The sequence below is a fragment of the Vombatus ursinus genome, unplaced genomic scaffold, assembly GCF_900497805.2.
Source record: "Vombatus ursinus unplaced genomic scaffold, bare-nosed wombat genome assembly UNPS02014812.1, whole genome shotgun sequence".
Classification (NCBI taxonomy): domain Eukaryota; kingdom Metazoa; phylum Chordata; class Mammalia; order Diprotodontia; family Vombatidae; genus Vombatus; species Vombatus ursinus.
In genome coordinates, this window is record NW_020954590.1 from 39,412,704 (window position 1) to 39,435,801 (window position 23,098).

General features: G+C 36.9%; 1 protein-coding gene across 3 annotated transcripts in view; it reads right to left on the reverse strand.

Annotated features, from left to right (window-relative positions):
- Positions 1-23,098, reverse strand: part of LOC114053839 (ankyrin repeat domain-containing protein 12-like) — a 190,164-nt gene that overhangs the window by 87,671 nt on the left and 79,395 nt on the right. For all 3 annotated transcript variants that reach the window (XM_027876962.1, XM_027876963.1, XM_027876961.1), the window contains one exon: positions 19,469-19,619. In XM_027876962.1, the coding sequence (XP_027732763.1) occupies positions 19,469-19,619 (151 nt within the window). The remainder of the gene's footprint in view (positions 1-19,468; positions 19,620-23,098) is intronic.

A 23,098-nucleotide genomic window follows, 5' to 3' on the forward strand; every position in this document is an offset into this window, starting at 1 on the left:
GTTCAACATCCAGCCTTCAACAATATATTTAAATATATTTTGAGACAATTACTTGCCTATGGAATTTTGATTTGTACATTTAAATCACTTTTCCTTTTTAAAAATATCAATTTAAAGAAAACTGTAACATTTTGTCATATTGAATGCAGTAAAGGCAAAGTTAATATAAAAGTCTAACAAATACAGAATATTTCATTTAATTCTAAGACAAATGAATGAGAAAACAAGTGAACAAGATACAATAAATTAAACCAGTAAATTTAATGAACTATTAAATTGCTGAATAGACTTAATAAAAATAAATTATGGAAAACTGTCCTTTTAATAGGAAGTTGATGGTATCAAATGTACTGCAGAATCTATTGAATAATCTTTTATTTTCTCATAAGCCATGCATTATCTAAGGACTAGTGTCTAAAGGTCAATGTCAAATATCTTTGGTTCCACATACAGGAAAATAGTTTTATATGCCTCAATAGTCCCCCATCATGTAGAATATATACCAGCACTGATGTTTATAGCAATGATTCTGAATCATATAAGGAAAAGATAATAGGTCCAAAATATTCTGTTTAATAGAAAAGGGAAAAAAACTCCATGCAAAATGGCTAGATTATTCTTGGTAAGTATATAAGAATAAACTTTAGTTCTTCGGAAAATTCATTCAACTAGAATATCTTTATCTCTGAAAATGCCAGATAAATGAGGTTTTATTGTAAGGAATAAAATGTATCCTCACAAAGGCAGCTTGTATAGCAGAAAAACAACAGAAAAGTAAAAGACATATATGTCAAGTCAAGTTAAAAGTGTTTATTAAGCACTTAATATATGCCTGGCACCGTGCAAAACACTGCTAAGTAAGTTTCTTCCATGTCTTGCCCAGAACCAGGCATCCATATCATGCTGCCTTCCTCTCCTCATCCTTTTCTAGTTCCCTTTTATGTACAGTCTTCCTTCCTTAAAATGCAAACTCCTTGAGGACAAGAATCATCTTGCTTGCTTGTACCTGTATACCCAGCACTTAGTGCATAGTAATCAATAAATGTTCTATATATCTATGTTCTTCTATTTATTGCTTTGTAAAAGGAAACCTAAATTTAAAAAGTCGACAAGGCACTAAGCCCTTTCTATAAGGGTAATAGTTAAGTTTAAACCTGAAAATAAATACTTAGAAAATTAGGGAAACTTTAGGGGAAGGCATTAAAAAAAAATTAAGGACAATCTAAAAAGCTGAAACAAGATTAAAAGAATAACTAAGTAATGTGTCAAATAATCAGTTGCAATCAATTTGCTGAGATATACTTAGAAAATAAATAAAATAGGAATAGGAAGTGAAACATTTCCATAGCTAGTATTAGTGGTGGCTAGTTTCTAGCAACTTAATATTAGAATCTGTGTATTTTCATGAGTAAGTAGCTTAGCCAGTAACTAATAAGAATGAGGTGAAGTCTACCCTTTTAGCTGAAACTTTATATTTATTTTAATGACAAAAAATAGATGTATTTTCCTTCAATATCTGAGTCATATTATTCTGAGACCTTCATGCCATTTCCCCATCTGTAACACAATGTGAAATACCTCCCAAAAAATCAGATGATGCAAATGCTTTAACACTCAACCCCCTTTGCCCACAAGATTCATTTTGTTCCCCATTCAGCAACCTTTCATCGGAAACTGCACTGTATACATATCCTTTTCCTTCCTCCTCTTGGCCTTTAAAGCTCTTCTTTGGTCTTGCTCAGTTTTGTGCTGTGATCTTTTATAAATGTGATCAAGTGCTCCAAAAATCTCTTCTCATTTTCAAATTTAATAGGGTTATTTTTTTATCAGTGTGAGGTTGTGAAGTAGATGGCAGGAAATCTTTCCACTTTGTAGTGGTCACCGTCACATCACTGGCAGTGGCTCCCTCTCAATGATAACCAGGTTCTTCTTATGCTTGTATTTCTCCCCTCAATTTGTACACAGCCCTTTTCTGCTTATAGTTTTCACACCATGGGGCACAGAATCCAATGGGGATAATTGTCGTGGGGTCCATCAAAATGGACTCAAATATCTTACCCACCACAATCTTTACAGGCTCTTTGCTGGTTTTGCTCACAGACTGGGATCTGATGACTGATTTTAGTTTTCCTTTTCAGAAAGCCAACAAAAAGTCCTTGAGTACATTTTAATCAAATTCTTCTGGTTCCATGGCATACTTCTTGCCATCCTCAGCTAGGGTAGTTGCATTGAAATCTTTGCACTGTTGCTAAGCCTCAAGTCCTTCACTTCAGAAGGGTAGTCATCCTCACCAGCAATAGCAAATATGTATTCAGGGAAGCCCTTATCAACTTCTAACACCTTGTGTTCCTCCAAAACTGAGCAGTAAATCTATAGCCAAAACTGAAGCCCACAGTATAACAGATAACCATCAAAGGATATTTAATACATGTACTGACATCACTGGAAGTTGTTCAATGGCATAACATACTTTACCACATTATCCTTGATGACAGCTCCTTCAGTGGATTCCTGAGTATTTAAAGCACTGATTTTTTGTTCATTTTTAAGAGTGAAACTTTTTTCGGGCTGCATCACAATCAACTTTCTAGAAAGATACTTTTAGGAATTTTGCAACTACACTGTTGAAAATATGATGGGATTTGTCATTTTTCTGTCATGCTGTTAGTGATACAGCTGGTAAGCTTGGTCATCAGCATCTTTGAAGATGTCAATGATAATGACATCACTTCCATCCTTCAGGAATTCGTAAACTTGTAAAACTGTCCTTGTCAACCAAAGAAGTATCAAAATTGTTATCACTCAGGCCCAGGAACTCATTGTCTTCCTTCACTCTGGAATCATCTTCTTCATCTTCATCATCATCTTCCTCCTCTTCTTCCTTTTCATCAATGCCATCATCTTTAGTAAAAGAGTACTCAATCACTATATAGGCACTCTCCAGCATCAGCAGCTGGGCCAGTCCCAGGAGGAGGACCAGCAGGCAGGGTTGGGGACTGTCATTGGTGCAACTATTGCCAACCAGCCCAGGTGTAGTTACTTTAAGCTGCCTGTTCCTCTTCAAGCTTTCTCTTCCTGGTTCTGCAGGTTCTAGCTTTGGCTCATGCTCAGGCATGCCCTAGCCTCTCCCCTTTGCTCAACTATAATTTTTTTTTTAAACTGCTGTCAATAACTAACGAACATATTATAGACATAGGAGAAATGGTGACCATGAAGAAACAATAAACAATTCCTTCAAAAGAAAGCAGTTTGAACTGGAGCTAGTTAATAAGGGGCCAATTTTTTTTAACACAGTGATACAAGGAAACATAAGTGAAATCATCTTAAAAATAAAAAAGAGATACTAGAAGTAGGTCAAGCAGCTGAGAAATACTTTTCTTCTGAGAAAAAAGACAAATGGTTTTATGCAGACCACTGGCATCATTCATAACTAATTGTGCTCTCCTTTTGGCTTCAGGACATGAAACAGAGTCAGGAAAATTAGTTGCAGAGGAGCCAAAGGAAATGGTAAGGTCATATTTTTAATTAGCCATAATACAACGAACAGGTTTAATAGACTGGTTGAGACTATGATCGGTCAACCAACAAGTATTTATTAAACGTACATAGTGTACCAGGCACTATGCTAAGTCCTGGGGATACAAATACAGTGAAGGAAGGGCAAGGGCTTTTGATAGCATTCTTCCCTGAAACTTACAGCACTGGAGTCAAGATACCACACCCAGAGAACTCTCAACTCAAAAGGCTCTGGTGAAATTAAAAGTGCTCTTTGTAAGCCTGGAGAAAGTTCAGAGTTGAATTTAGGGGCAATTGGTAATAGTTAAGAGAAAGGTACCAAACAATATTAAGAATCATTATATCTAGCTGTTTGTTTTCTAACTTGATTTTTAGGACAACATTCTTCACTTGGATATTGTTTTAATAAAGATTTATTTTTCTTGTTTTTCTTTTTTAAAAGATAATAACAGAAAAGCCTGCTAAGCTCTGTGTTAATGACATTAGTGAAAAATCTGGCTACTTGAATCATAAGGCCCTAAAAAAACCAACATTCCCAAATGGAGGCAAATTACAGTGGAAGAAATTTATAGATTGTAATGCCTTGTGCCCTTACATCTATAAAATATCAGTAAATGTCACACCCCAGTACAAATATTCAATTTAGCAAGTTATCACAAGTAATCATGAATTAATGCTATTTACTATTTTTACACACTCACATATTTACATACGGTATGAAATACTGTATGTAAAGTTTTTAGATGTGACACTGTCTAGACCAAAGAGTTGTGATTCACATATTCATTTCAAGGAAGGTTTCTAACAGAGTTTCACACGGAGATAGATACAGTTTCTAGAGGTGAGAATGACTAGACGGAAAGGCTGTGATTAGTGGATTTATATCACCCAAGAAGGTTTCTAACAGAGTACCACAGTGAGACAGTATTCATGGTACTGTTCTGTTCCACATTTTCATCAATGGCTTGAATGAAAGCAGAAATGGCATATTTCCCAAATTTGCAGAAGACACAAACCTAGGAGGGCTAGCTAACATAGTGCATGATGGCAGGATTCAAAAGGATGTTAGCAGAGTAGAACAATGTGACTGTGAATGAAATTAAATTTTATAGGTATGAAGTTGGTTTAAAAAAATAAGCTGTACAGTTGCAATAATGGGGAGACAGCTAGAAAGCAGCCATTATGAAAAAGACCTAGATGTTTTTGGGCTCCATATCATTCAAAAGTGTGATTTAGCAGCCAAAAAGGCTTATGTCATCTTAGATTATATTAAAAGAATCCTAATATCCATACCAAGGGAAAGAATAGTTTAGTTATTTAATCACACCTAGAATACTATGTTCATTCCAAGCTGGTGAAGAAATTGAGAAGAGACTTAGGAATATTTAGTCTTAAGAAGCAAATGTCTTCTCCACTTTACCTCAACACAATAGCAGTCTTCAAATGTTTGAAGGGGCTGTCTGTTTCCAAAGGGCAGAAGTAAAATCAGTGGGTAGAAGTTATAGGGAGACAGATTTTGACTCAATATAAGGAAAAAGCTTACAAATAATTAGAATTATTCCAGAGTGGAATGAAGGGTGTATGTGTGTGCTCTGAAATTCTTGGATTTCACAATTATCAATACTTTGTAAAACTAAAGGTTAATCCAATTACATAAGCAACACTAGTAGCTGAAAAGTAACATTTTGTTCTATATCTGCAAAATTAAGGTTTTTGCAATAAAAACTAAAGGAATTATTTTAAAAGTTCAATTTTTGGCCAAATGAGATAAATATTTAATTACTTTGAAAAGTATAAAGTACTTTTAGGATGGTATTTTTTTTTTTTTTTTTGCTTTTTGGTGAGTCAATCAGAGTTAAATGACTTGCCCAGGGTCACACAGCTAATAAGTGTCAAGTGTCTGAAGCCAGATTTGAACTCAGGTCCTCCTGACTGCAAAGCCAGAACTCTATCCAATATGAACCTACCTGCCCACTTAAGATGGTATTTTTTTATTATCAGCAAGCTATTTAGCATCTCTGGATAGCACTTTCCTTAAGAACATGAGTTTTGAAAACAGTAAAATGAGGGGATCAGACTAGGTGGCTTTTAAGGTCCCTTCCAGCTCTAGATCTAAGTTTTTAAATTTTATTTTTTACACAGTCTCTTTATGTTAATAGAGTATTTTTATAGGCTCTGGAAATTCATGCTGAAATATTAAAAGTCAGTTGGTTGACTTTTGTTATCACTGCTTACCTTACTCTACCTCTCAATACTGATAGTCCTGTTTAATTCATTTTTATCCTTCAAAAGAACTACTAAAACTTTTGGCGTTAGGTAGTGGTTGTATCTTTGGAGGAAGAATACATGAAGCAACACAAACTGGCTCTCAAGTTAATGGAAATCCTGACTAACTGGAATCTGATAAAATTATGAAGTAAGCAAAATTTGTCTTTGGCATGTTCTGTTGTCATTTTTAGCACTCTCCTTTTCCAAGGCATTTTGAGATTTCATATTATCATGGCTTCTTAGATCACATAGAAGAAAGGTATTAAATATTCAATCATTCACAATATACCTCTATGTGTACTTTTCGTCCTCTCCTTCTCCCTTCTTCTCTAGGAGATTGTCCCCTCAATCATTCCTCCCTCAAATCTTCAATCAAAAAACAAGCATTTATTAGATGGTATTAAATATGATGTACCAGGAACTATTTTAAGTACTAAGGATACAAAAAATGAAGAATGAAACAATCCCTACTTGCAATGAGCTTACATTCTAATTGAGAGACAAGTACATATAAAAACATATACAGTATGAATATAAAATTAATGCAGATATATACCAAGGACTTAAATACAACAGAGTTTTAGAGGGAAGGACACTAGCAATTGAGGGTAGAGGGGAAATCAGGAAAAGCTTACGCAAAGGATGATTCCTGAACTACATCTTAAACAAAGAGAAAGAAAGTCTATGAAGCAGAGGTAAGGAGAAGTGTGCATTCCACACATGGCGGATGGCACAAAGATGGGAGACAGAGAATCTTATGTGAGGAATAGAAAGAAGACTGGTTTGGCTGTAAAACAGTACGAGAGGAGCTAAATTCATTTCCTATGACCTACCACCTCAGCTACTCAGAAATGGTCATACCCCTGATATTGGCATCGCCCACAAGAGTTCCATTCTCACCTTCATGAACTCTGGAATTCCTTTATCTGATCATAATCTGTTGTCATTCCACCTTTCCCTCTGCCTTACAATCTCTTTAACCCCGTTCTTCTTACAATGACCTCCAGTTCCTCCACACCTCTTGTTGTTTTCCTTCTTTTTCGGACGACCAAAATGACATCACTATGCCAGAGTCAAGTTTTAGTGTATCTGACTGTGGCTGATCAGACCAATATGAGCTTGGAATGTTCTACCACAGGTCAGGCCCAAATACTCCATGTGAACCTTCGGGGTGTATTCTCTAAGTATGAGTATCTTGCATTTCTCTTGAGCTACTTTAATTCTGCTTTGCTCATAAAGCACAGCACGCCATGCTGAGCAGTCCAGTGTCTCCCATGTCACACAATCAATTCCAAAGTTCTTAGGAGAGACCTTGAAAGTGTCCTTGTATTTCTTCTTCTGACCACCATGTGAACACTTGCCCTGTGTGAGTTCTCCATAAAATAGTCTATTTGGCAAGTGTACATTTTGCAGTCAACAACGTGGCCAGTCCAATGGAGTTGAGCTCTCTGAAGCAGAGTTTCAGTGCTCGGCAGCTTAGCTCGAGAAAGGACCTCGGTGTCTGGTATCTTCTCCTGCCAGGTGATCTTCAGAATCTTCCTGAGACAATTCAAATGGAAGTAATTCAGTTTCCTGGCGTGGCGCTGGTATACTGTCCAGGTTTCACAGGGGTACAACAATGAGGTCAGCACAATGGCTCTGTAGGCCTTCAGTTTGGTAGTCAGTCTAATACCTCTTCTTTCCCATGCTTTCCTTTGGTGCTTCCCAAACACTGAGGTAGCTCTGGAAATGTCTGCATCAACCTCATTATCAATATGTACATCCCTGGAAAGTATACTACCAAGGTAAGTGAATTTATCCACAGCATTCAAAACTTCTCCATTTGCTGTAACCAATGGTTCCATGTACAGATAGTGTGGTGGTGGCTGATGGAGCACCTGTGTTTTCTTGGTGTTAACTGTTAGACGAAAACTAGCACAAGCAGCAGAGAATTGATCCTTACTTTGTTGCAGCTCAGCTTCAGAGGCTGCATTGAGTGCACAATCATCTGCAAATAGAAAATCAGGCACCAATACTTCCTCCACTTTGGTCTTGGTTTGTAGTCTTTTCAAGCTGCAGAATTTACCATCAGTGTGGTAGCTGACCTTGATGCCATGTTCACTGTCATTGAAAGCATTTGACAACATGGCTGAAAACATCATGCTAAAAACAAGCACACAGTCTTGTTTCACTCCATTACCTAGACTACCTCCTCAAGCACTATCTACATTATTTGCCCTTTCCTATATCAAATCCTGGGTGAAATAGTTCAACTCCAAAAAAACCTATACTTTTCAGTTGCTCGCTCCTCATCCTATCAATGATCATGCTTTGCCAAGCCTCAATCTTGGATTACTGCCACTATCTGCTTCTATTCATGTGCTGCTGAAGAATGTTTAAAAAAATCACAAAACTATGCTTATTGGGTCCACTACAAATTTGTTACATAATCTCAACTGGATTTTCATTGTAGCAAGGCAATCCTTTTATATCTCCCTAACTGATTCATCATTGCACTCAAACTTCTCATGGTACCCCTTGCCCTTATTACCTCAGCTAAGAGGTAATAAGGCTTCATATTTCACTGAAAAAAACTGAGGCCATTCACTGAGAGCTCCCTCTTCTTCCCTCCTCTCTCTTCTTTCACGTCATTTAGAAGTCTTTCCCTATTATCTCCTCTTTTATCCCTGACTCACATGAAGAGGTGGCCCTTCTCTTTGCCAAGACATGGACTTTGCCCTCTGTATGTACAAGTGATCCCAAACCATTCACCTTCTCCGGCAGACTGCCCTTTCTATCATCCCCACTTCGTACCTTCCATTAGCAACTATGCTTGGTTTCTACTCCAACATCATGACCCATCCAGGATAAGATGATCACTGGAAATTGCATCATCATGCTGACTGACTTAGTTTTTGCTACTACCCAGCACTTAGTTACTTCTCTCCTCTGATCAGAAGGATGGAGCACTAACACCCCTCCCCCAATAGAGGGCTCTAAACTTTCCAGGGAACTCTCCACTTTCCATCAGCAGCTTTGCTTGTTTTCAACTCCACAGGACAGCACATATCCTGGTGGCACTGTCCCCCTCCACTTTTCAGCTTCTTTTCCTGTGTTGTCTTCCCCCATTAAATTACTCCTTGAGGGCAGACTGTCTTTCTTTTTCTGATTTGTATCACAGGCACATAGTAGGTACTTAATAAATATTTATTATGAATTCATTAACCTTTATTTTCTTCCTGTCTTTTGGTTGCTTCCTACAAACACTCTCAGGTCTCCCTCATTCTCAAAAAATCTGTACTTGAGCTGTACATTTCCACTCACTACCAGCCTATATACTCTCTTTTTGTGGTTCAATTCTTTGAGAAAGCTGTCTACAGTTGGTGCCTATACTTCCTTTCCTCTTACTCTCTTCTAAACCCTCTGTAGTCTAGCCTCTGACTTCATCAATCAACTGAAACTGCTCTCTTCAAAGTCACCAATGATTTCTTAATTGCCAAATCTAATGAACTTTCTTAATCTTCATCCTTCCAGACCTGCCTGTAGCCTGTGGCCGTGTCAGTCATCTATCCTCCAGCTCTTGTTCTTCTCCCTCTATACTGTTTTGTTTGGTAATTTCATTAACTCCCATGGATTCAGTTATCATTGCTATGCAGATCATTGTCAGATCCATGATCCATCTCTACCTTTCACTCAGATAACCAGTGCTACATTACCACCTGCCTCTTAGACATCTTAAACTCGGTATGTCCAAAACTGAACTCGTTGTTGTTCCCCTTTAACAAATCTTCCCCTCTTCCTAACATCCTCGTTAATGTCCAGGGCATCACCAGTTTCAATTGAATTTTGACCTTATTAGGTCAGAAGCTGGATTGCAGAAAAAGAGAATGAGAGGAAAGGATGTAGAGATACCAACTGTCAGATTAGGCCTCAGTCCTGGACTCTTCACTCTCTTGTACCACTCATATTCAATCACTTGCCCAGTCCTATCAATTTTACCTTTTAAAAAACATCTCTAGAAGGGTAGAACCAAGATAGCAGAGTAAAGGCAGGGACTTATCTGAGTTCTCCCCTAAACTCCTCCAAATACCTTTAAAAAATAACTCTAAGCAAATTCTAGAACAGCAGAACCCACAAAAACACAGGGCAAAACAAATTTCCAGCCCAAGAAATCCTGAAAGGTTGACAGGACAGGTCTGCTGCACCAGGCTGAGCCAGGAACATAGTCGAGTGCAAGCGCAGACCAGCCCCCGGCAAACCTATAGCAGGCCTCAGGAGACTGAATCTCTGGCAGAAGTGGCAATTTTCAGACTTCTCAGCCCACAGACGCCAAAGATAACTTAGAAGGTCAGCAGGAAAAGTCTGTTGGACCAGGGTGAGATAGGAGTGTGGTCCCGCGCAGGCCATACCAGCACAGCCCTGACCCCAGCAAACCAGGAGCAGGCCTTGGGACTGAATCAGCAGCAGCAGTGGCTATGGCTGGTTCTGTAGCTCTTAGCCCACAGACGGTAAGGGGATTGAACAACTGGTCAGAAGGAGATTACAGAGGTCTCTTTGTTAGCGCTGAGGCAGGTCTCTGTTGCTTTGCCCATAATTGGATCTGGGTCACAGTCCTGGGGCAAGGAGGAGCACTAGCATAGCAGAGCTTGTGGCACCAGTGGACAGGGGACACTCCTTATAGTTCCAGGGCAGAAAAATATGCTTGTGGTAGCTCACAGACCACAGCACAGATCAGGAAAGGAGTAAACACCTCTCCTTAGATCATACCACCTTGGAAGAACTGAAAACTTACAGGTCCCTAGAAGCATCTCTGAAAACAGCTGCACAGAACCTCTGAAACTTCGAACAGTTTGACCATTACACTGGAACCAGAGCCCTACCTTAACAAAGAGATAAAAAGTCAAGTAATTGGCTGGGAAAATTAACAAACACCAGAAAAAACTCAGACTATAGAAACTTACTTTGGTGACAAGGAAGATCAAAACACACACTCAGAAGATGAAAAAGTCAAAGCTCCTACATCCAAAGCCTCCAAAAAAAATATGAATTGGTCTCAGGCCATGGAAGAGCTCAAAAAGGATTTTGAAAAGCAAGTGAGAGGAGTAGAGGAAAAATTGGGAAGAGAAATGAAAGTGATGCAAGAAAATCATGAAAAACGAGTCAATAGCTTGGTAAAAGAGACCCCCAAAATACTGAAGAAAATAACACCTTAAAAAAATAGACTACAAGGGCAGAGCCAAGATGGCAGAGTAAAAGCAATGACTTGCTTGAGCTCTCCCCCAAACCCCACCAAATACCTATAAAAAATGGCTCTAAACAAATTCTAAAGCAGCAGAACACCCAAAAGGACAGAGTGAAACAAATTTCCAGGCCAAGACAGCCTGGATGGTTGATCAGAAAGGTATATCGCACTGGGCTGGGAGAGAAGCATAGTTTGGCGTGGGCACGCAGGCTGCAGAGACCCTGGAGCACACCTCAGAGGACTGAATCACAGGCAGTTGTGGTGGTTTCCAGACTTCTCAACCCATGAATGCGAAAGACAACTTGGAAGATCAGTGGGAAAAACCTGTGTCAGCAGGGAGAGAGAGAAGCCAGTGGTCTCAGCTCCAGTTCCTGAGCTTGTGGGGGCAGCAGCTGCCTCCTGAGCTTCCAGCCCACAGACTAAGGGGGAATCGAGTGGCTGATCAGAGGGGGATTGCAGAGATCTCTCTACTGGTGCAGGATTCTCCTGCTTTGCCTGTGCTTGGATCTGGGTCATAGTTCTGGGTGGTGGTCCTGGGGCAAGGAGGAGCGCTGCCGTTGTGGAGCTTGTAGTGGCTGTGGAGAGGAAACCCTCCTCACAATTCCAAGACAGAAAAGAGTGCTCATAGACCAGAGCACAGGCCAGGAAAAGAGTAAATACCTTGCCCTTGATCTTGGAAGAGCTGAAAATTTACAGGTCCCTAAAAGTATCTCTGAAAACAGCTACACAAAACCCCTGAAGCTTGGGACACTACAATCTCCAAACTGGAAAAAGACTCCTACCTTAACAAAGAGTCTATAACTCAAGTAATTGGCTGAGATCATGAGCAAGCAGCACAAAAAGAGTCAGATTATATTATCTTACTTTGATGACAAAGAAGATCAAAACATACAACCAGAAGAAGACAACGAAGCCAAAGCTCCTACATCCAAAGCCTCCAAGAAAAATATGAATTGGTCCCAGGCCATGGAAGAGCTCAAAAAGGATTTTGAGAAGCAAGTAAGAGAAGTAGAGGAAAAACTGGGAGTGATGCTAAAGGAGACCCAAAAAGATACTGAAGAAAATACCACCTTAAAAAATAGCCTAACCCAAATGGCAAAAGAGGTCCAAAAAGCCAATGAGGAGAAGAATGCCCTTAAAAGCAAACTTAGACAAATGGAAAAGGAAGTCCAAAAGCTTACTGAAGAAAATATTTCCTTAAAAATTAAAATGGAGAAATTGGAAGATAGGGACAACTTGAGAAATCAAGGTACTGTAACACTAATCCAAAGGAATGAAAAAATAGGAGAGAATGTGAAATATCTCATTGGAAAAACAACTGACCTGGAAAATAGATCCAGGAGAGAGAACTTAATTGGACTATCTGAAAGCCATGATCAAAAAAAGAGCTTAGACATCATCTTTCAAGAAATTATTAAGGAAAATTGCCCTGATATTTTAGAACCAGAGGGCAAAATAGAAATTGAAAGAATCCACCGATCACCTCCTGAAAGAGATCCCCAAAGGAAAACTCCTAGGAATGCTGTAGCCAAATTCCAGAATTCCCAGGTCAAGGAGAAGATACTGCGAAGCAGCTAGAAGGAAACAATTCAAGTACTGTGGAAACACAACCAGGATAACACAAGATTTAGCAGTTTCTACATTAAGGGTCCGGAGGGCATGGAGTATGATATTCTGGAAGGCAAAGGAGTTAGGACTACAACCTAGAATCACCTACCCAGCAAAACTGAGTATAATCCTTCAGGGGAAAAAATGGTCATTCAATGAAATAGGGGACTTTCAAGCATTCCTGTGGAAAAGACCAGAGCTGAATAGAAAATCTGACCTTCAAATACAAGACTCAAGTGAAATATGGAAGAGGTAAACAGGAAAGAGAAATCATAAGAGACTTATTAAGGTTGAACTGTTTACATTCCTGCAGGGAAAGATGATATCTGTAACTCATGAGTCCCTTGTCAGTATTAGGGTAGTGGGAGGGGAAAAAATTATATGAATGTACAGATAGATAGACAGGTAGACAGAGGGAACAGGGTGAGTTGAAGATGAAAGGGTGATATCTGGAAAATAAAATTAAGGGGTGGGAGAAGATTATACTGGGAGAAGGAGAAAGGGAGAAGTAGAATGAGGTAAATATCTCACATGAAACAGACAAGAAAAGGCTTCTACAGTGGAGGGGAGACTGGGGAAGGTGAGAGGGAATGAGTGAATCTTATTCTCATAGGATTTGGCTTCAGGAGGGAATAACATACACAATTGGGTATAGAAATCTATCTTACCCTACAGAAAAATAAGGGGTGAAGGGGACAAGAAAGCAGGGGGTGGACAGAGGGGAGGGCAGACTGAGGGAGGGGATAATCAAAAGCAAACACTTCTGAGGAGGGACAGGGGCAAAAGAGAGAATAGAATAAAGAGGGGGTAGGATAGGATGAAGGGAAATATACTTAGTTTTTCACAACAGGACTACTATGGAAGTGTTCTGAATGACTACACATCTATAACCTGTACCAAGATGCTTGCCTTTTCAATGAGGGTGGGGAGGGAGGGAGGAAGGGAGAAAATTTGTAACCCAAAGTTTTAAAAACACTTGTTAAAAATTAAAAAAAATTTAAAAAATAAAATAAAATTTTAAAAAAACTGTGATCTGCTATAGAATATAATTTGTGAACACTAACTTAAATCTTTCTAATATTTGTTTCTAATCTTAAGAATATTGATGCTCCTAAGATATATATAAATTATCCTCAAAGATTTTGCAGTAGTAGCAAAGTAGGAATTAATAAGAAGTCTCAGTAGTCCTGACTGCCTTTTTTATGTAGTAATATAATTTGTGGTCATTTTTCCCAATTGTCTGGTTATTTTCCTCTCTTTCATATACATTGAGAATCAGGGTCTTGGTGCCTTCAAATTGTGTTGCCTTCAGAAGAGACCTCTATGTATGTCTGCTGGGGTCTAGTTGCTCTTGTCATCTTTATTTTCTTCAATGCCATTTCTACTTCCTTGTGTGCACACTGGGACTGGGAGGTTAGAGTCCTAGTGTGATGGCTCCAGTGTCATAGATGGGGAAAATAGCTTACTAAAGAAATGCTGACAGATTAATGGCATTTTTCATTGTTGCATGTTTCGTTTCATGTTGCCCTCTCATTTTCTTTGAATGTTTTTAGGGTGATATGGTTTAACCAGGTTTCACAGGGAGCTTTTTGGAAACTTGCTTTATGAATAACATTTCCCTTTTTGGGGACATTAATTTTTTTTAAATGTTGGGTTAGAACAGTTTTAATTGTGTGCCTGGCCTCATTTTTATCTCTTTTCTTCTAATTTGGTACTGGTTCTGACCTTTGTTCTAACAAGCTGATGGTCTGAGACTTAATTTAGAAATGACTCCCATATCTAAAACCAGTTGTGTCCTTCCAACATATAGTCAATTCCATTTTTTTAACGTAATTTTGTATTTACCAATTCTAACACACCCTGATTCTACTGCTGCAATTTTCATGATCTATAGGCAATAGGTTTGCATATAATCAACATGTTTTTGGTCTCTTTCATTTTTTGATCCTGAACCAGATTTCCAAAATGTTTTTTCACCATTCTCTACTATGTTCCACCTTTGGATTACAGTTCTTGGGTACTATGTATGTTAATTTAATTTTGAAGGTCTTAATGAACTTTTCATAGAACTTCTCTACCTTTTCATCCTTTGTAACAGATGGTGGCATATAAGCTGAAATTATGTTCAGGTTGGTCTTTTTTGCTTATGTGCATCATAATAAATGCTTCGATGTGAGATGACTTTAGCTTCTCTAAAAATTGGGTGAATCTTAGCACACTTTGCCCCCTTTTCTGGTACCTTGTTACTACAGAAGCAAAAGGGAGTCTTACAAGACTAAGGACCATTTTATATTTTGTCTTGGCTAAAGAATTCATCACCTGATGGGCAGCCTCTTGATGATTCTCTCTGTATTCTTCAAGGACAGTATCATTCTGTCACTGGAACTACATTCCAAACCATTTTTTCCCCCTTAATTTTTGCTGCATTTGCGTTCCAAGCTGTTTCCCTTCCTACAGATCTGCACTAGAGAAGGTCAACATTTGACACAGATATATACATGAAACTATACAATATATAGTTCCATTTATCACTTCTTTCTCTGGAGGTAGACAGCATCTTCCTTTATTAGTCCTTTGTAGTTGATCTGAACATTCATATTACTCAGAATAGCTGTCATTCACAGTTACTCTTCGAATAATATTGTTGTTACTATATACAACGTTCTCCTGGTTCTGCTCATTTCACTCTTCATTATTGCATGCAAGTCTTTATCTGTTTTCCTAAAATCAACCTGCACATCATTTCTTAGTATTCCATCACAATTCCATCTTAATAGTATTCCATCACAATTATATACCACAACTTATTTAGCCTTTCTCCAATTGATGGGTATCCCCTCAATTTCCAATTCTTTGCCACCACAAAGGGAGTTGTTATAAATATTTTAGAACATACAGGTTCTCTTCCTTTTTCCCTGATCACCTGAGTACCAATAGTGGTATTGCTGGTTCAAAGGGTATACAGAATTTTATAACTCTTTAGGAATAATTCCAGATTGCTCCCCAAAATGGTTGGATCAGTTCACATTTCCACTAAATGTATTAGCATCCCAATTTTTCCACATCCCCTTCAATATTTGTCATTTTCCCCTTCTATCATTTTAGCCAATCGATAGGTATGAAATTATATCTCAAAGTTGTTTTAATTTGCATTTCTGTAATCAATAATAATTATTAGCCTTTTTTGATATGACTATATGTAGTTTTGATTTCTTCCTCCAAAAACTGTCTGCTCATATCCTTTGACCATTTATCAAGTGAAAAATGATTCATATTCCTATAAACTCGACAAAGTTCTCTATATATTTGAGATATGAGGCCTCTATCCAAGAAACTGTTTATAAACCCCAGGCCTTTCCAGAACTTATATTCTGCTGAAAGAGCCTTCTAAAATCCAGAGTCGCCAACATCCGATGATCAAATATTGGAGTAAAGTTCCTAAATGAAAATGAATTTCAACTGACTTTGTCTTTACTTCTCAGTAGTTATAATCAAGATTTTCAGCCTTTACCTCATGCAAACAAAACACAGTAACTGTTCCCTACTGATTTTTTAAAATATTGATCAAAGAAATTCCTTTGAAGTTCAAAAACTTTCCTGTAGGATAAAACACAAACTCAGCTTGCCACTAAAGGACATCTACAAACTGGCCCCAAACTACTTTCCCTTTTTTAATTTTACATTCATATTCTTCACAGACTCTAAGCTCTGGTTAAAAGGGGCTACTAGATGTTCACTATCATCCTGTACTTTCAGACCTCCATACATTTATGCAAGCTGTCCTCCATGACTGAAAAGCATTCCTTCCTCATCAATGCCTGTTGAAATCCTTCTCTTCCTTGGAAGCCTAGCTCAGGTGCAATCTCCTCTATGAAGTTCTCCCTGAACCTCAGCTGAAAGTGACTTCTCCTTTCTCAAATATGGCACTTTGGAATTCTCATTTGTTTCAACACACTATACTTTTAATCATACTTACGTGTGTGTACTACTAGATCATAAAGTCCTTGAGGAAACTATTCTGTTAGCTTTGTTGTTGATATGGTCAATTATGCTGACGGTTTTCTTAATACTGAACTAGCCCCTGCATTCCTGGTATAAATCCTACCTGGTCATAGTGTATTATCCTCAAGGTAAGTTGTTGTAATCTCTTTGCTAATATTTTATTTAAAATTTTTGCATCTATATTCATCAGGGAAATTGATATATAATTTTCTTTCTCTGTTTTGGCTTTTCCTGGTTTAGGTATCAGCACCATATTTGTATCACAAAAAGAATTTGGTAAGACTCCTTCTTCACTTATTTTCCCAAATAGTCTATACATTGGGGGGAGCATATATGCATATATTTATATAGGTATACACATATATGCACATATTTGCATGTATATGTACACACATATACTGAATACATATGATTATGTCTATAAATTATATATACATGTATATAGATGAGTATATCTGTATGTATACATATATGAAAATTAGAATGAGAAATATTGTTTGGGGTCATTCAAAATCTTCAAGATTGTTGAATCTGACCTCAAACAAACTGATAAAAAAATCATTGGCTGAAAGTAGAACCAATTTTGGCTTCATCAAAGCCAAACTCCAAAATATCATATATGTTGGGTTTTTTTTTCTTTTCATAAAACCAGTTCTTGGTTCTATTTATTAGTTCAATAGTTTTCAATTGTATTAGTCCTTCCTTTGGTTTTCAGAATTTCTAATTTGATATTTAATAGGGGATTTTCAATTTGTTCTTTTTCTAGCTTTTTTAATTGCATGCCCAATTCATTGAACTCTTCTTTCTCTATTTTATTCATGTAAGCATTTAGAGATATAAAACATCCCCTAAGGACTGCTTTCACTGCATCCCATAAGTTTGTTATGTAGCCCTGGGTAAATTTCAATGTTTTAGGGGGGGAAAATCTAATCCCCCTACCTTTGTCACAGATCTATGAATATTCCTGGTTTGTCATTCCAAATCATCTTTGTACGCACAGCATTCAGCACGGTGTCTTACATAGAACAGATGATTAATAAAGTTTGCTGAAATGAACTACAGATCATAAACAGATCTTCACTTTAGCACATCACCCTGTATATGGCTGGCACTCAATATATAGTTGTTGTTGAAGATTAAGAAATAAAAAAAAAAAGATTAGATGTTATCTAAGCTTCAAAAATCACTAAAATCCAAAAGAAAGCCTTGGCCATAGTTGTAGAAAAGGAATGAGGCTGAGAGAGTCAAAGAGAAGGGGTCTATGCAGGAGTTCCTGTTGGCATTGCCTCAAGGTACTCTCTCCAAACATTATGACCACTATCAGCATGCACGTAACTCTTCATCAGAGTTTCTCTAAATGATGGGTATTAGATGCTAGAGATTTACCTTCTTTCTCTAGTAACACTGCCTTTTTAGATTCAAAGAGGAACATTAGGAACTAAATATTATAAAGAGAAGAATTGCTACAAGTCTCAATATTTAATCCTTAATATTTACATTGAAGATAAACTTCATAGTCCTTGATGAGATAAACACATGATAATTTTTCAACATAGAGTATAAAAATTCTGGCACACAAAATTTCATTAAAGTATTTAAGAGGAAACAGTGACTTGAAATAAATTTTTTGATTTCTAACAATCTGTGACAACTCTCCAAGGTAAAGTTCCTTAAAGTAAAGAGAATAACTAACTCCAAATAAGCAAAGTAACAGAAATATAAAAAGAAAACATGCTAAAACTACAAAAAATATTTTCTGAATAGAAATATTGGTAAAGAGGATTTCAAGTTTCCATAGGATATTTTGTCACAGTCACAAATTTAAAGATCAAAACATAACTGGAATGACAGAAAATTATAAATGCTTGCGCATGAAGATACATAATAAGATCATTTCTTCAAATTAAGTGAAAACATTCTAAAGAAAATTTCCCATTAAGAATTTACCTAAAGAATAAAATAACTTGGATAAGTATCAGGTAATCATATGCTAGAATACTGGCCTACTGTTCAATCTTATGTTAAATTATGTAATCTTGGGCAAGTTTTTAATCTCACTGGGATTTGGTTTCCTAATCTATAAAATGAGGGGAGGGATTTATTTATCTCCAGTCTTAAAATTTCATAAGCTCGTGAATAATTAGTTCGGTGATCTAAACAACAATTTTAGGAGTATATTAGATGATTATTTAATTTCTGCTCCACTTTGAATCATACTTAGGAATTAATGATATCACTAAATGCATGCAATTTATCGTAGTTTGTCATACATAAGGTGTCTTAGAAACAGGATAGCCAACACCACTGTCCACTGTGGTCTAATATGTTCCAGATCTAAAATCCCTAAGACTTTTTAGTCTGGAGCTTCAAAAATATATCAACAGATTCTGACCAACTATTTCTGAAGAGGAAGTCTTTAAAAAACATTCAATTATTTCATCAGTCTACCATCTCACTGAACAGTGAGACACATACACACACACACACACACACATGTAAATGTATATATATACATATACACAAACATATATATATACACACATTATATTCTAAGAAGGTAAATAAAGCATTATTTGAAATATACATAAGTTCCTGGGAAACACTGTACATAGTTTTGACTAGAACCATATCTAGGTGATAAGAAAATATCACTTCAGTCAGAAACAACCAATTTGACACCATGAAATACCGATACATGCTTCACTCTTCTATTAAATGAACAGATCATTTTATTGGGAACATGATTACAGAAAAGAGGAGGAGAGAAAAGAGCTATGCGTTGAAGAAAGAATCATGATAAGACAATGATTGAGATTGCTTTATCAGAAAAGAAAATTTTAAAAAATATTCTACCTGTGTCTGAATCTCGATCTTCGTTTCTTGACGGACTAATGGTAAATGGAAGTTTACGCTTCATAGATGATTTCTCTTTCATCTCTTTCCCCACATCATTCCTACTGTCAACTTTTGGAGTTTTACTGTAGGATGAAATCTTTTCTTTACTCTATTAGGAAAAAAAAAACATAAATGTGAATGATGTTATGTAAGTGTAAGCACAACAATAATTTTTAAAAGGCAACATAAATAGGAGTAAAATAGCTCAAATACTGAAGTATAAGTTTGGGGAAAATTAAGACTCAATCAGTAATTCTGGTATAGAATTATGTAGGCATTTAAATATATCAGGCATATTTCTGTATCTCCAATATTCAACCAATCTTGGTGGGAGAGAATAAGCAATAACACTGGAAATTGGTACATAATTGATCTAAGTATCAACAACTGTAGGCCTTAAATAAAGGAAACAAAGATACAACTTCAAACTAGTGCCTAGCACATAATTTGTAATAAAGGAAAACTATCAAGTGAAATGACCAAGTGTCCTGAGTCAAGGTTCACTGCCACATAGTCAGGTAAGGAACTGTCACAAAACCTAAAGGCAGAGTGGTATCACTGAAGAACTGTTGGATTTGGAGTCAGGAAACTAGGGTTTGAATTCTGTCACTGCTATATAATTCTGTAAGCCTCAGTTTCCTCATTTGTAAAATGGGAATAATGACTGTCTCACAGGGTTTTCAAAGAATCAAATGAGGTAATTTACACATAGTTCTGTATAAAGCACTTAGTACAGTACCTGGCACATAGTAGGCACTATATAAATGCTATTTATTATGATAATACCGTAATGGGATAATACTTGTACTATTTGTCTCACAGTACTGTTTATGAGGAAAACAATTAAACATACTTGAAAGTCCTACAAAAACAGGAACTACTTACTCTGGATCCAGCTATAAGAGTTTCCAAACCCACTGAGCTACTATGGAGTAGGGATAGGCAGTACCCCTACTTAAAATAATGATACCAGGATGTTGAAGTGCCCCACTGAAAGTAATGAAAATGACTGTGCTTCAAGATTTGCTAATATTCAGGTATCACACTGCTCAAATAAAACTAAGGCTATCTGTCTTGTAACGGAGAATAATCCTGACTCCTGGGCACTGGTTTAGAGCACCAATTCTCAGAAGAATATTGTTGATAATCAATGATGCAGATTATTCACATACAAATTATTGGGTACAAATTCTGTAGTAGACCACATTAAAGTAATCTATAGCTATAGATTATATATAACTATTACTATAAAGTAATCTATAAGTAAATCTTAACTGGTAATCTTATAAGCAACATTTTAGTACTTGTTGGGGATAACTGATTTTGACCTTTTCATCCACCTTACTGCTATCTGATTATAAAATCCCAGATTTAAAAGGGACAATGAATGAATGAAAAAGCATTTATATTAGGTACTTACTGTGTGTCAAGCACTGTGCTAAGCCCTGGGTATACAAATGCAAAAGCAAAGAAAGTCCCCTATACTCTAACAGAAAGAAGAGACAACACATCTAGGGAAACAGTGGCCAGGGAAAACATTCTGGTCCTGAAAGTGGGATAGTGAGCAGAAATGATTTGGTCATGGTTCTAAAACCAGAGAGGTAGGGAGAGAAGTCAAAGTAGCAGTGGAAGATAGCCAGGCAGTTAGGAGGGAGGTATGGCATAATCATCAATTAGGACACTGAGGCCTTAGAGGGGAAGTTCTGAAGACAAACATGTTAAAATTTCCAAGGGCATGGTTTCTGGTCCAGATGGCAAGGCAGCAATACAGTTAGCAAGTACCAATTGATAAATGCTCAAAGGATATAAATAGTTTTCAAAGGAAGAGATCAAAGCAGAGAGAAATGGACATTTTAAAAAACGCTGAGGTTCTACCCGATAGTCATCAGATTGGCTAAGATGACAAAAAAGGAAGATGACAAATGCTGGAGGGGATGTGGGAAAATAGGGGCACTAATGTACTGCTGATAGAACTGTGAGCTAGTCTAACCATTCTGGAAAGTAATTTGGAACTGTGCCCAAAAAAACTATTAAACTGTACATACCTTTTGACCCAGCAAAGCTGTTTCTAGGGCTATTTATTCCTCAAAGAGATCAAAGAAAGAGGAAAAGGTGCCATGTCTACAAATAATACTTATAGATGCCTTTTGTGGTAGCAAAAAATGGGAAACTGAGGGGATGTCCATCAATATGAATGTTATGGAACACTTGGACTGTAAGAAATTATGAAAGTGATGATTTCAGAAAAATCTGAATGAATTGAAACAAGGTCAAGTGAGCAGAGACAGAAGAACAATCTGCACAGTAACAGCACTATTGTAAATATAATAAACTCTGAAAAACTTGGTAACTCTGATTAATATGATGACTAACAACGATTCCAATGGACTCACGATGAAATATGCTCTCTGCATATTTCTCCAGAAATAGAACTGAGTGCAGATTAAAGTATAATCTATTCTATTTTTTTCTTGGGACATGGCTAATGTGGAAATTTGTTTTGCATGTCTATACATATTTGTAATGGTTTTTATTTTTCTTGTTTTTTTAATGACTAGGGAAAGTGAAGGGGAGGAGAGAGAATTTGGAATGGAAAATAAAATAAAGCTGAATAAAAAACAAACAAACAAACAACACAGTCAGCAAGTAGTCACATCCAGTCTTCGTCTTAAGCCCTCAAAAAAGGGACAATCCATGACTTTCCAAGGCAGCCTATTCTGTTTTTGTACAGCTCTAAGTTTTTCATTTAAGACAAGATTTGTTTTTATAATTTGTACCCATTATAAACAGTTCTGCTCTTTGAGATCAAGCTAAACAAGTATAATCCCTCTTCCAAGTACAAGTCCATCAAATACTTAAAGATATTTATGGTGTCTTTTCTAAGTCTTCCCTTCTCTAGTTTAAACAACATGCTAATATTTCACATTACTGACCTGGTTTATCTACATGGGCTCCCATAACTGGTGCAAATTTGACATTTAAATAAAAATTGAAGGCTATGTAGGCAAATAAGTGGTTAAGAAAAGAATGGTAGGAAAAAACAATAGATTAAGTTGTATTTTCGCTCTAAAGAAAAACATTTATGTTCCAGAGAAGATTATCATATAAGAATAAATCTCTGAATGAACAGTATTGGTTTGGGATGAAAAGAAAATATAGAGTAAATTACCTATATAAGCACCTAAATAATACCTTAAATCAAGGTATTTTCCACGGTAAATACAAGAATATAAAAAAATTAAACTACTTCCTTACTATAGTGCTAATTTAGTATAGTATAGTACATAGTGCTATACTATACTATAGATAACAGAGATGGCTGCGGTGAGGCTGAGAGTCATAGAATGTTGTCATCTCTGAAGATCTGATATTGAAAATCATCCAAAGGACAATGGTTAGATCCATTGGTGGGCATGAGTAGGCTGCAACATTATAAAAAACAGATTTCCCTAGGGAGTCCAAAACTCCCAAGTACAGCAATTAAATTGCAATTCGGAAATGTTTAACAACATAAAAATATAATACAACATAGATAATGTTAATTTGTGGTTTCTAAGTTACTATGTGGCCAGGAGGGATCTGATGCTA